Genomic DNA, 15,062 nt, shown 5'->3' with positions numbered 1-15,062 from the left:
TCCTCAAGAAGATTTTCCCGCAAGGCATCATAAGTGGGTGGTGTGTAGGTGGGCCCAAATTGAGCAACCTTTGTGGCCATCTCCTTCAAGAAAGGAGGTTGCGCAACATTAAAAGGAATCCCACAAGAATTAAAAAAACAGGCTACTGTTGCATCCACTTGTGCCTTACGCTGGGGATGCCAAGAAGTAAACAAAGTATTTTGTTTACCTTGAGAGGCTGGTTGAGAATATGTTGTAGTTCCATGTATATTAAAAGCACCTCCACTAGAGAGAGAAGATTAGCTTCCTCTATCTCCACGTGCATGTGTAAAGTTCTAAATTTCTTCTTCGTGTGAACTAACCCTTTTAGGTAATAGGGATAATGATATATCAATTTTGTTAAATGCCTAAGGTTAATGAATTTTTTTTTTTAAACTTCCCTCCCCAGCCGACTGATGTGCTGGAAGGGGAAGGGAATAGAAAGGTCGCAGAAGCTCCTCGGTGGAGCTCGATGCTTCTAGCTGCCATGGCGATGCGACACATAGGAGAGGGAGGATCCTCCTCCCCTCCCCTATTTAAACAGGAGGAGGCGCTGCCATAGGGGGTAGTTGAGCCATATGGAGAGATAGAGAAGGCTGCTGCTAGCCGTGAGGGTGGGATATGTGAGGAGTGAGGGCTGCCGCCATGGGAGAGAGAAGCTGTGCTCGTGCCACTTGAAGGGAGAGAGGAGGATGCCACGGTGCTGTTGAAGAAGGAGACGCCGTCGAAGCCATCGCCTTGCTGACAGTTCGCGCCCGCCACTGCCGTCTGGTTGCGCCGTCAATTGACGGCCTTATTACCCCCCCCCCCCCCCCACACGTGGAAGTTTGGAAGCTCAGAAGCTTCCAAGGGGGGGGCTCTCTTAAGCCCCTTTCACCCCCCCTTCTTGTGCCTTTCCAAAACCCTTTCACACCCCCCCCCCCCCCCCCGTGATTTAACCTTTAAGCCCTTTCTTATGGGCTTCAAAAACCTTATCACCCCTCTTATTCCTTAAGTCTAAACACCCCCGTGTTTATCCCTTAAGCCTTTAGGCTTTAAAGGTCTTATCACCCCCCCCCCCCCTATCCCTTAAGCCTTTAAGCTTTAAAGGTCTTATCCCCCCCCCCCCCCTCGTGCTTAAAACTCATAAGCCCCCTTTCCCTTAAGTTTTAAAACCCCCCTCACCCCCCCCCCCCCCCCCATATTTAAAGCATTATATGCCCCTTCCCATAGTTGGAACCCAACCCCCGTGTTTTTTTTTAATTTTCCTTTAGCCTTCCTCATTGGCCTCGGAATCATTTCCCCCCCTCCGTGTGTAAACCCTCATAAGCCCCTTTTTCTCCTAAATTGCCTAAGGGTCCTTAGACCCTTACTTATAACCTTTACGGTTATTATTTTTCCCTTGGAGCTCTCCCACACCTTGTGTCTTTTCCACACCTTTCTATTCCCGTTCATGCGAGTTTACAAAGGCCATTAAGCCTTCCCCATGGCTTCAATGGGTCTTAGTCGTGAGAAATTTTGAAGCACCCCCTTGCGAAATCCCTACTTCCAGGAGGGAGCCTTCTAAAAATACTTTCGACGGACAGTGCAAGGAAGAGACGGTGGAATTCCAAAGAAGAGTGGTAAAGCTGCTTCCACGTCCGAAAGACTGCAATTGCGATGCCTCCTAAGAAAGTCCAAGGCACAGCCGCGGGAGGGTCATCTCCCAGCATCCATGTGGATATCTCACCCCAAACCCAGGTTTTTCTTCCTAATTTTTATTTGATATTGTTGTAATTCGATCATGAAAGGTTAATTGTTAGAAATAGGATATATTTTCGTCCTAGTTGTTCACGACGAAGGAACTTAGTCATCAATACTTTTAAATGAAACATGCAAATTAAGAAAGTATAAACGCATTTCTAGCAAATAGTTTATGCATTGAAATGAATTATAAGACTAGATTATTATCCATTAAAATAGTATACTTCGGTTAAGCCTAGAAGTATAAACTGCATCTCGCACTATTAACCCATATCGCAATGAATCATCATGGAAAGTGCAAAGCATGAAACGATTCTTACGATGCATAAACTCTATAAAATTATCGTTGTCAATTGCATAAATTAGCAAGGAAAAGGTTGCTTAATTAGCATGAAATTTTGTTCGCAAAGAAAAGGGAAGATTAGCTGAAATTAACCTAACCTATGCCTGACTTCAAACCGATAAGTTAGGGTTAAAAAAATCAATTTACGCATAGTCAACGAATCATGTTGAAGTAATCTCGAAATTATCTTCTGAGTTAACCAATTTTGCATAAACCTAAAACACCTAAGCCGCGGAGTACTCGTTCGGAATAAGTTAAATTCCAAGAAACGCCTATACCTTATATACTTGCCCACATTCTCTGAATGTAGGGACAGTGAAATGTAATCGTAAAGTGAGCTAGGATTTGTCGCTAAGAATCTTACAAGATGAAACTTGGAAACCCTAGGTCTAACGACGTCAACCTAGTAACCTGAAACAGATTGTTTCATGACTCCATTGTCTCATAGTTCGATGCGACACTCACGCAGCAAGTGCGGAGTCATATGATCTTGTGATTGGATCACAGGAGAATGGCCAAATTCTCGCAATGTGGTTGGCGGATCCTTACACAAGTTATCTTGCAAGACGATGAATACTTTAGTAGACTTTCTTGAGTAAAGAAGATTGATTGGAAACTAAAGACCAGCCAATAAACTGAAGTAACCAATGAACGTAAGGTTCGACCAAGTTGGGTTAATAGGGTACGCCCTGACCCAGGATATAGGGAATCTTGCCAAGTTGCAAGTCATCCCGGATCGAGTGCTAGATGCATTCGAAAGAAAGGATTCATTCCTTAGCAGTTTGCCAACAACAAAAACGATCAATGGAAATGTTTGTGCTTGCTACAGATTTTAGAGCACTGTTTGGCTTTGTTTGATCAATGAATTAAAAGATAAATGGATATCTATACTTCAGGTTGAAGTCCTGAAGGGAGAGGCAGCTTCAGTTACCCCCGACTGCCTGCCTGACCCTAACCAAGGGGGTTGTTGACCGCGCCGCGAAAGTGGACCGAACCCGCCGCAAGAGGTCTCTCCGTTGAACACTACTTGGAGCAGGACACTTGGGTGCCAGGGGGACTCTGGCCGTAAATCCCTCGCCTTCTGGGCCCTACACAAGAGGCTAACGTGACTCGGAATTGGATCTCGAGGCCCGCATACTAGTCTACGGGCAGAAACCTGCGTAAAGTAGTTCGCTTAGGTCCGACGCTAGTTGCTATTAGGAAATGACCAATCAGGGAAACCCTAATTCAAGTCGATCCTAAGTGGGAAGGGCCGGAATACTTCCGCTACGTGGCAGACGTGGAAAGCCCTAGATCGCAAACTCCGTAACATTCCATGGGAGTGCCGGGCGAAGCTTTCTAGACATCCTTTCCGATGGACTGCTAAGATGTGTCCTGAAAATACAAGCGGACACGTTACAGCATGGGGTTCAAAGGTTGCACTAGTGGGTTGCCTTGATGTTGAAATAGCAAAGGAATTTCGAGGAGTCCTTGTTTCTTGAAACATTTTGTGCTCTTTGTCCATTCGAACACGCTCCATAGGGATCCTGGCGAAAGACTTAATCCCAATTCCACTAAGACCAAGCAGATGGGCTTTCACCCTTTCTACTGATCCATCTTTTGCAATGCCACAATAATGGCACATCCACCATCTAGCACCACCTTTCTTACTATTGTACTTGTGTAAGATATTCACTTGATCCTACCAATATTCGGCTTGGGTTCTCCTTGTCCATGCTAGTCTCATTGGGAAAGGCTTTAGCAACTTCGGGATTCATATTTTGAGAGGAAGAGAAAGAGAGCGAGAGAGAGAGAGAGAAAGAGGTAGATACTTAGCTTGATAGTTGATTTGGATACTCTAGCCTTGGATGGCATGGGACAAAGCTGAAGTGCATATTTATAACATTTCCAGACCTGATTGTTACCCCTTACTCCATTATTTTTAAAACTTTATGACAGATTTGATTATTGACTATGTGGTATAATAATTACTTTATTTCTATGATTGAAATATATTAGACAAAAGAGAAAGAGAGGTCTACAGGTGGACTGTTGTAGCGAGTGAGTAAGAGAGAGAGAGAGAGAGAGAGAGAGAGATATTAACGTCTACATAAGGCCAATGTGGCCTATAAGACAAAATCCAGAGTACATCCATGTCTCATGTCATCTCATCAGTAAGGTAAAGATAACATTACAAATACGTGGGTGGCCTATGAAACAATACTAAAAATAACTATACGATGGGACTATGCTAGGGTTGAACCATGTGTAGTGTTGTTCCATCGATAGAAAAGAAAAGGAAAGGAAAGGAGAACTAGATCTAATAGAACCATGTACAAAAGTATGGTGGAGACTATGGGCTGTAGCTGATCTCAAGATCTGCACATGATCTCGGCTATGATGGGGTCCCTAGCTACTTCACTGATATGCATGGTGGTGAGTCTGCAGTGTCTCATGATAATGGCTCTAATCCGCCTGTGGTGTGGCCTCCTCGGACGTGGTCCTGGTAGACGGGGTCGTCCTACTCAACTAAGGGAAATGGCTCTATCCAATATGACTCCACGGTATAGCCTGTAAGGTGTTTGGCAGGGTGGCTCAGTCTCTGCTAGGCTGGTAGTGTCAGTAGGGTCGGCTTTGTAGAAGAAGTCTGTCTCTGTGTGGGTCCCTCTAGGTGAGCTGGCCACCTATCTCGCAGTAGTGCAGTTCGGCGCCTTTCGAGCTCCAGGAACAAAAGACCTAGGCATCTCTAGTCCTCGTACTCCATGACGTGACAAAGGGGTCCAAAGACAAAGGGGTCCAAATCCATCACGGAAGAGGCAATGGTACCGTCCTCGTATGTCATAGTATACTGTGCATTTGCATATGTAGTGCTCCTCTCTCAGGCTCTCGACCACAAAGCTGGCAAGTCCTATCCTCTACTAGGGTATTTGTCCATCTGCCATCCAGGGATTAGAGAGAGAGAGAGATAGTTGCTAGTGGTAATTCTAGGTCTGTTTTAACCTCTTAGCTTATAGTTGAAGTTTGGCAGCCCTAGGTCTGTTTTCACTGTTCAGCTCATAATTGGAGTTTGTGGGGAAGTGGATTGTCAATCTATGGTGAGAGAGAGAGAGAGAGAGAGATGTCACTGCAGTTCTGGCTGAGTGACAGACTGTTTCTTTAAAATTTTTGTGTGTTCATGTTTTTTGGGGGGGGAGGGCACCAGCGCACACAAAGAGAGAGAGAGGGGATCTAGATTCTGTTACAAAGCATGGGTCTTGGACTCTGGAGCATGACAACTATCACTACCGAATCCGAATTCATGAAAGAAACAAACTACTGGCAATATCATCTGGAGCTGGGTCGTGCCACACAGCCCCGTTTAAACTATTAAATGTTTTAACTTTATTATTAATAACTTTCAAGATTAAATACCAAACATTAAGATGTTTGGAAGTTGGACGCACAATTAAAACAAAACATAGTTAAAAATGAAACTTTAAATTAAAACATTTATTATTAAAAACGTTTGAACAACACGATTAAAACAAACAAAAGTGAGACATTAAAAGAAATCATTTGGACATTAAAAAGCGAGACATTAAAAGAATGTTTAAAATTTTATTAAAAGCAAGACATTAAAAGAAAATGTTTGGATGAAACATTTGTGACAAGACATAAATAAAAATCACTATCGTATTTTAAAAAACAAGCCGATTAACCAAAAACGTTTCGGCTATGTGGAAAAACGTGTCAGCCCAAAACGTTTCCTAAGCTGAAATGCCACATGGCAACGTTTCCCCCAAAGGGCTTGCGTTTCAACTAGGGAAACGCGTTTCAAGCCCAGCTCTCTACGTTTCGGCGTTTTGACTCCTCCCAAGGGGAGTTTCCCACTTCTATGATGCTAGTTATGCAAATGCTCTGTTTGGTGTTGGTTTTGATGTAAATTCAACAAATGCACCAGTTTTGCATCAGCCATTGTATGACAACTTCACACCCAAAGGGGCAACAAAAGACTATGATGTGGGTGGAAAAGCAGTGAGTTTGAGTCCTTCAATAGTGCACAAGATAGGCTGAAAGTTTGGACTTTCATTCAGTAGTTTGATGTACCCTATTCAAGGGGAAACTTCGACAAGTCCTCAAAGATTCAAAAGGCAACCACTTTCTTGAAGGGGAATACATTGCAATGGTGTTCAAATCTTTGGTGCAAGGTACAGCACCATTAAAATGGATACAATTCAAACAAATGTTTACATTGAATTGGTTGACAAGTACCTTTGAAGTGGACATCATGACAACCTGGAATAAGCTCGATACTAAGGAATGTAAGAATTTGGAGCAATATAATAAGAAGTTTTGGGATGCATTGCTGCCTATCACTTCTTATCACTCCGTACCCCTTCATGAGCAAGAGGAAAAATATGTTTGTGGGCTACCCAAAGAAATCAGTGCAATGCAATGCAACGAATAATCGTTAAATATAAGCCCCTAAAGCTCCGGCCCTTACCCCAACCAATTTGCCTTGGAAATAAGACAAGTGCTCGGCCTTTCAAAACCCCAAAAGAAAATAAATGATACATTCATTGACCCTTTTTCTTTTAATAGAGCATCCCTTTCTAGACAAGGATTTTTGCATTGAATACACAGTCTCTAGCATCTCTCAACTCATAGATATTGCTACTACAACAAATACTTTGCTGCGTGGGAAGGATTCGGGCTTCCTAGAGAGTGGAAAGCTCAATAAGAAGTTGTTTAAGGCTAAGAAAAGGGGTGGATCTGAAAATCAGCCTATAAAGAGGCCAAAACAGCAAAGGAAGGGCTCAAAAACATTGGTGCAGAGTAGGAAATTCATGGTTGCAAACTGTCATGGGAACATGAAATTTTAAGATACTTTAATCTTGTGAATAACATTTAATTAAGTTATTATTCAAATGTGCAAGCTTATTTAGCACATGTGATGCACATGGCAGTTATTTCATGGTAACACGCCAAGAACCCCAAGGATGCAATGGGTGTCAAAGATAAAAGTTATAATAAGTTATGCTAGCAAGGCTTTGGGGGTTAGTTGGTATCAATTTAAAACCTAGGACATTTGGCTAATAAGTATCAGTGGTGACACTAGGGACTAGCATTAATTAAGTAATTAATTAATGTCAGTCAACAAAGGTTGGGAACCGCTCCAGGTTGCAAATAGCCTAGCCAAATAAATTATGGATGGACACATTTAATTTTGGGCAACGTCAAAAGGGCTAAACCTAATTTTCATGATGATTTAATCCTAAAAATTAATTAAATGGCTAGATAATGCTAAAAAATGGATTTAGAAGATTGCCACTTGAAAAAAATTGCCATGCAAACTCAGAATACGTTTTTGGGAGCTAGGTCTTAGCCATTCAACTAGTTTATAGCCTGAGCGAGCGTAATTTCTGATTAGAGAACAACAATTTGTTGCAAAAGACAACCATTTGGGGGCCTCAACAAGCAGGAGATAGAAGGGAGAGACCTTCCACGGGTTGGCAACAACATTGCTGCTCAAGTGACAACATTTTGGAGATGAGTGACAGTAGGTCACAGCATTAAATGCAAGCCACAGTAGACAACAAGCAAGTTTTGGAATTTTCTCACAAAGAAAATCAAATTTTTGTCATCTTGGCTTTCTCTCACCTTCTCCAATAATTTTCTCAAAAGATCTCAGCATTTCTCAACCATTTGGAGCAGATCTCAGCCATGTTAATGAATAGTAGGAGCATTTCTATTGTGAACCCTAAATTTCTACAAAAATTAGGATATAGCAACCACCTCAAGACCTATGCCAACAAGAGCACTCATCGTATATTGAATTCAGTACCTAAAATTTGTGCAATTGTCAAGGAATTTAGATGTGAGCCTATTCATTGTGAATTGGGGCACCATTTGGCCAATTTGTGATTCCAATTGTACAAGTCATGGGTAAAAAGTCAAGGGGCAAATGGCCTAAATCGCTTGTTGATTGGTATTATAGCAAATGGCTTTTGAAACAGCGAAGCAAAATGTGGAATCTTGGCTTGTACTCATTCCATTAGCAATCAAAAATAAAGAAATACCGAAAGAGGTGCCAGTTTTGGGGCCAACAGGGTGTCCAATGTCCAAAATTATTAAGGTAAATTGTGCATTTCAATTTATGTTTATTTGCTGATTGTTGTAATTAAGAGCTTAATCAAGGCATTACCAAAAGTGGGTTTAGAAGGCTGGCACTTTGCAAAAATGCCCATATATTTCAAAAAACGTTTTTGGGGACTGGGTCTCAACCATTCAGTTAGTTTATAGCCTGGGAGAGAGAGAGAAGGAGTTGTTCCGTTTTCTCATCAAAGAACAACAATTTGCTATAGAAGACATCCATCCATTGGTCTCAACAAGCAGCAAACAAAAGGGAGACACCTTCCAAGGATTAGCGATAGCATTACTGATCAGATGATAGCATTTTGGAGGTGCTTGGCAGTAGGTGACTGCATTAAATGTAGGCTGGAGCAAGCAGCAAGAACAGAAATTTGTTGTAGAAAACCGCCATCCAGAGGCCTCAACAGGCAAGGAACAGTAGGGAGACACCTTCCAAGGGGTAGCATCAGCATTGTTGATCAAGTGACAGCATTTTGGAGGTGCCTAGCAATAGGTGATTATATTAAATGCAGGTTGGAGAAGGCAACAAACAGATTTTAGGATTTTCTCGTGAAGAAAATCAGATTTCTCTCTCATCTTCTCCAATAATTTCTCAAAAGATCTCAACATTTCTCAGCCATTTGGAGTAGATCTCAGCCATACTTGGTGGACAGCAGGAGAATTTCTATTGTAAACCCTAAATTTCTATAGAAATTAGGGTTTGACAGCCACCTCGGGATGCATACCAATAGAAGAAGGCATCGTACACTAAATTCAACACCTGAAATTTGTGTAATTGTTAGGAAATTCAGATGCCAACCCATTCATTGTAAATTGGAGTAGCATTTGGCTAGTTTGTGGTTTCAATTGTGCAAGTCTTGGGTGAAAGGTTAAGGAACAAATGGCTTGAATTGCTTGTTGATTGTTATTACAGCAAGGAAGATTTTGGAATCTCAGCTTGTACTCATTTCATTAACAATTAAAGGTAAAGAAATCGAGGTTATCAACTACGAAATGTACAATACGATACAGTACGATAAAATACGGTACTAATGGGTACCTTATGATTTTACAAGGTACGGTACGATATTAATATGAAAAAATAAAAACTTCGTTATTTTGGATCATAGATAATAGAACACATGTTTAGAGCTAAAGCAGCAATGTCAGTTGTGTTAATAGGATGAATACATGAGGGTAACAAGGTAAAACCTCATGCACAACATGCGCAATGCGCTACTAGAAGACAGATGGGAGTGTATATGTAATACATCATACAACAAAGCAAAGTGTAGGGTGGATGGACAAAGAGGCTCTTCATTCTTTTGTGTGTGTGTGTGTGTGTGTGAGAGAGAGGCTTAGTAGTTTAAAAAAGGGGGGGGGGGGGGGGGGGAAAGAAGATTATTACTCTTGGAATTGCATACTCATCTTAAGAGTTGGGAGAGAGAGTGTGTATATGAGAGAGACTTGAAATTATGTACGGTACGAACTAGTCCGTACATAGTACAAATGCAACTATGAAAGAAATACCAAAAGGGACACCAGTTTTGAGGCCAACAAGGTGTCCAATGTCCAAGATTATTAAGGTAAATTGTGCATTTCAATTTATGTTTATTTGCTAATTGCTGTAATTAAGTGCTTGATCAGGGAATAACCACCCTCTCCAAGAACGAAGGCTGGTTTCAAATAGCGATAGCTTAGTTGCAGGATTCCTAGCACTTTATGTCTAAACACATCCCCTCCACTCCACCTAGTGCTGTATATCCTCCTGTCACTCTAGTAATTGCTGCCTCTCTCATAGAGAAAGTGGAATCTCTAAACAGGACTCACATGTATAAATAAGAATCCACATACTCTATCTCCTCCTGTCCATAGATAAACACAAATACTGATCTCTTGACCCACTCTAATGCCGTGTTAAACACCATAACCTTGATTTTACCAAGATTCACTGAAATCCCACTATCTAATGCATAAGAACTTAGTGCATCCAAATGTCTCTATAGCCCCTGTGTAGATTCAGGTATCAACACAATGCCATCTGCATGTAATAATAGGGCTATCCAAGTGCTAGCTAGCAGAGCTCCTCTATCCCCTCCCTGGACAATATAATTAGAGATCCCCTTAATGTGAAGCCCAAATAGTGTCCAAGAGGAGAGAGATCCTTAGTTCACTCGAATGGTGGAAGGAACAGGAGCTGAAAGACCCTTAGATCTGTACTCTACTAATGACCCTCTCACATAGTGCCAAAAATCCCCCAAATTAGTCCCCTACGTACTCCCATATCGCATAGCCTGTGAACAACCATGATATTGAATATTATTGTCATGTTTAGGTACCATGGATACTCATATCATGTTTATACCCCAGCCTCTTGGCATCTCAGTATTTCAACACTGACAACAGTATCACTTATTATATTTCTTTTGGCTTTTAGCACTTAGTCTTTCTTGTCTAAACAATTATATCACTCTATAGATGATTGTAACTCATGGTCTCATAGGTCATTTTTGCTTTTTGCCAACATAAATAAAATAATTGCACTCATTTCTCACAATGCAAAATAACATGGGGGACACAAATAACTCTTCACAAAATATACATCCTGTTCTATTACACAACTCATCACAAAATAACATGGTGGACACAAATAGAACTCTTCACAAAATATACATACTGTTCTACTGCTCAATTCAACTCCTCTATATCATTCCATAAATCATTGCTTCTCCTTTCACAAACATCTCCCTTCCTTTTAATAGGATGAGATACAATCCTTCTATAAAGGCAAGAAGCTAGAAAAGATCTACAGCAAGGGTGAAATCCAAAAATCTGTCCAAGAAAAGACACAATGTTAAAAATGTTTTCTAAAGATAAACCCTTTTACCCAGGAAATCCCCACCCTGATGCATCCAGCTAGCAAAAGCTATGTTGAAACAATGCTATGGTTGCTGCTGTTCTCCCCATGCGTGCTGCAACAACAGGACGTTCTTGTCCAGCCCCATAAAGAAGCATGCCTAATGCCATGCTATGAATGCAATTCACGCCAACCTGCACCCATATCTACATGTCTTCCATGCCACACATGCTACAATGCATACCATGGGAGTTTTTAACCAGCTATCCACCCATGATCTACTTCCTCTAGTCCATGTAGGTCAAGTCATATAGGTGGCACTTAAGCTCTAGCCATAAAAGAGCCATCTCATCTATGTACATCCTTGTTTCCCTTATCTACAAGCCACAATTGAGTCCATATGTTCATTCCACATTTATGTCCAATATGCTTGTTAGTGATTAATTTACCATCAAACTGAAAGTTTCATGAACTCTTGCCACCCAGGTAGACGGTAAAGCCTGGCAAGCCAAAGCCACAACCATATGAAAAGCTCAGCCCATGATCACATAAGCCCATAAGTCCTTGTATGGTGATGAACCCATGACATAACAGACTTGCACATCCCCAAGGATATAAGCACTATCAGAATTAGGAATCCCCAGCTGATACGGACCCTGACCTCAAGATGCAGCCTCTTGAAGGTCTCGATAAGCATTAACTCCAGCAGCACCCAGAAGCCTAGAAAAGTTTGTATGGATACACACAGGTCCAGGTGAAACCCTGCTATCCATGAAAGAAAACCTTGGGACATTGTCCTAGAAAACAAGAAACTCCTCAGCTCCTGAAAGAAAACCTTGGGACATTGTCCTAGAAAACAAGAAACTCCTCAGCTCCTGAAAACCTAATAGATCAGTTCACAGTGATGCACAAACCTGTTCTACTCTGCTCCTTCTAATCATGTCTGACATCTAGGTGTTCTTAGCTCATTCCCATTATACAAAAATGTGTCACATAGCCATCCCCCCAATCCAATGAGTATTCATGCTCATTGGACACAAATCAATTCTGCATCCTCCCAGATGGGAAGGGAACATCTTGTATCTCTGATCCCCGCTCAGTCCAGAAAGCCTCCTTTTAAGTGCAATCAATATTACAAAAACAAACATTAGAAACTATGGAAGAATACCCACTTTCTGAATCTCTTACTAGACAAGTCGCTATTATTTTATTCAGACCCCATCAATAAGCAGTAATGTTGCTATACATATAATACACAGTTATAATTGAAGAAAGACTACAACAAGCATGGAAAAATGCATTTTGTGTGAGCAGAAGTTGGCAACAAAGGTCCCTACAAGACCACTTGCACATTGACTCAAATAGCTTGTCGAAAATTTAAAATTGGATGCTGTCTGAAAATACCTGGAAAAAAAGAATCTCTTGCACAGAATCACTTGTAGGATCACCTTCAGGCCACATAGGTATCACAATATAAACAGCAAAACGTTCATTAGCCTTGATTTTGCTTACAATCTTCAAGGCAAGCTCAATAGGAATTAAATGATTTGCACCTGTTCATCAATTATCTCTGCTTCAATTAATTCTCGAGTTCAAGACCCTTTTGGGTTTCAAGCAAAAGAAAAACAGATTTCGTAACAAAATGCAATGGACTGATATATCAATATAACAGCTTGTCAGAAGACCATCCACAAAGCCGACCTGGGGCTCATAAATTAGAATATAAGCATTCAAAGAGAAAATGCAATAAATAGCAGAAAACAAGGACAATATGAAATTCTGCCAGGTTCCAAATCACTTGATTGCCCACTGTTCTACAAGCTGTAAGGCTAACTCTGGATATGATAGTATCCGAAGACCCTAAATGCAGACAGTCATGATATCTAAAGCCAGTCTTGCAGCATCTTTCACCCCATGCATATCTCCAAAGATCCTAAATGCAGACAGTTATAATATCTAAAGCGAGTCTTGCAGCATCTTTTACCCCATTCATATCAGTAACCAAATAAAAGACAATGTTTAAACCAGTTTAAGATCATGTTGTGCTTTCGGATAGTTTGACATATCCCGAAAAATCAGTACAAGCAGGCACCTTTCCCAGGCCACAACATAAAAAGCCTTTGCCAGCAGGCCAAAGTATAAGAACATAGCCCTTGCCACTCCCTAGATTCATCAATATCCACATTAAAACCATTGCTCTAGAAGGTCGAGGAGGCAAATCATGGGTAGTATCATTGAGAAGACCCTCATTGGATGCCCAATGTATGCAAAAATTGATTTGAATAGCATCTACTCAAGAGAGATCTTCAGACTACTATATGAGATCAACCCTCACACTCCACTACCCGAGCTCACTCAGCATTTCAGTGAGGCTTTATACAACAAGCTCCTTCTAGGGTGATACCCCGGAACAGTTGGCTGTTGGCATGATGAAGAGTGCCAGGAGACTAGAGCACATCTACAGAGGGAGATAGCACTAGGAGCTATTACTCAGGCTGGCAAGGACACTCTTCAAATGCCTCATATGGTGAAAGAAGAGAGCTTTCCTCAGCCAGTTGGAGAGAGATTTGTACCAGCTATTCTCAAGCCAGGATTTCAGAGAGGCATGGAGACTTTTCAGATAGCATTGTCCAGCCAGGCCTATCACATCCCCCAACACATGGAGACAGTACGCAGCCAGCCTGTACACAATTATAAAAGCCCCTACCATGTTTTGTGCATACCAGATCAGTCCCCCTCTTCCAGATCCACCGACATCTTGCCCACAGTCATCTACTTTCTTCAGAGAATGGCAGGGGAGGCCATTGACAGGCTACACACAGGTAAGGCACAGGTTCATGATGGATTGGTGGCTGAGCACCTGATATATGCTAGAAATATGGTGGCAAAGCCCTTGGCATACATGTTTATCCTTAAGTTAGGAGATCCTACCTCACCTAGTAACTATCGCACCATCATGGTTGGCCACACATTGAGTAGGAATTGAGTCATTGGGCAGAGAGTGTGCCCCTCAAGGCACAAGGGCAGGCTAAATTCAAGAGGGGTTTTTCAATGGTGGATCATATCCTCACACCTAGAGCCATAATTGAGGACAATAGAGCACATGGGAGATAGATCAAAGCTCTTAACAAAGTACCCAAGGCTAGACTGATGCAAATATTATACAGCATGGGAGTACCTAGAGAGCTCACTTGGGGTATTCTAGCATTAGACGTTGGCAGAGTATGGACATCTAAGGGCCTCTTAGCCCTTGTTCACTCCACCATTGGAGTGAAACAAGGATACCTTGTTGAGCTAAAACATGCTTTATAGCTGATTAGCATTTTTAAACAGCCCCAAAACATGCTTAATTAATGAAAAATGCAAATTTGGTATGCAGTTCGAGAGAGTTTCTATGGTCCCCCAAAACACTAATTTTTTGGGGCACCCTTCAACATCTATAAATAGGCAGGCTGCCCACCATTCAGCCTGATGCTTTGTGCAGGCTTCTCACTCTACCGTGCAGATTTCAGCCATCAGCCACCTACCATCAGCTGTCCAACCATCACCGACTACAGCCCATCATTATCCACCCCTAGGTGGCCTATTTTCAGCCATCGCCCTACTATTTGGAGATCTCCACCCGCTTTATCATTATAGTGTTGGGTTTCACTCACACCTATGCTCACAAAGGAGTGTCGGTGATCAGTAGGACATTGCGGCGCTTTTTACTCTCGGAACAAGAGGATTTTTCCCCCATACTTATTCTCTTCTTTCGTATGTGCCTATGTTACACACTTACGGGCACTTATCATGTTCGGGTGTGAACACCCCCTACAACCCTAAGGTTTAAGGGTTGTACTTTGTACTTTCAGTTTACACACTCTTTCAGTCTATTGCGTGTCGTGCTTCACTCTACACACTGTCTACTGCACTCTCAGCTGAGCTTCGATCCTCTTAGCCTCTCACATTTAGTATCAAAGCAGAGTTCAGCTCAGTTCAGCTTTCCTCGGTTTAGTTCTGCTCAACCTTCAGGAGTGCCCGCGAGCTACC

The 15,062-nt window shown here is 41.8% G+C and overlaps 1 protein-coding gene across 1 annotated transcript in view; it reads right to left on the bottom strand.

The window, feature by feature from the left end:
- LOC148039701 (phospholipase D beta 1-like) overlaps positions 1-15,062 on the bottom strand; it is a 165,871-nt gene that overhangs the window by 60,387 nt on the left and 90,422 nt on the right. Inside the window, exon 7 of the mRNA XM_087693182.1 lies at positions 12,435-12,583. Coding sequence (XP_087549308.1) covers positions 12,435-12,583 — 149 coding nt within the window. The remainder of the gene's footprint in view (positions 1-12,434; positions 12,584-15,062) is intronic.

Source organism: Lygodium microphyllum, chromosome 2, assembly GCF_053477565.2.
Source record: "Lygodium microphyllum isolate KBCC chromosome 2, Lygodium_microphyllum_v1.1.10, whole genome shotgun sequence".
Classification (NCBI taxonomy): domain Eukaryota; kingdom Viridiplantae; phylum Streptophyta; class Polypodiopsida; order Schizaeales; family Lygodiaceae; genus Lygodium; species Lygodium microphyllum.
Note: the sequence above shows the minus strand (reverse complement) of the source record. Positions and strands in the feature narration are given on the sequence as shown.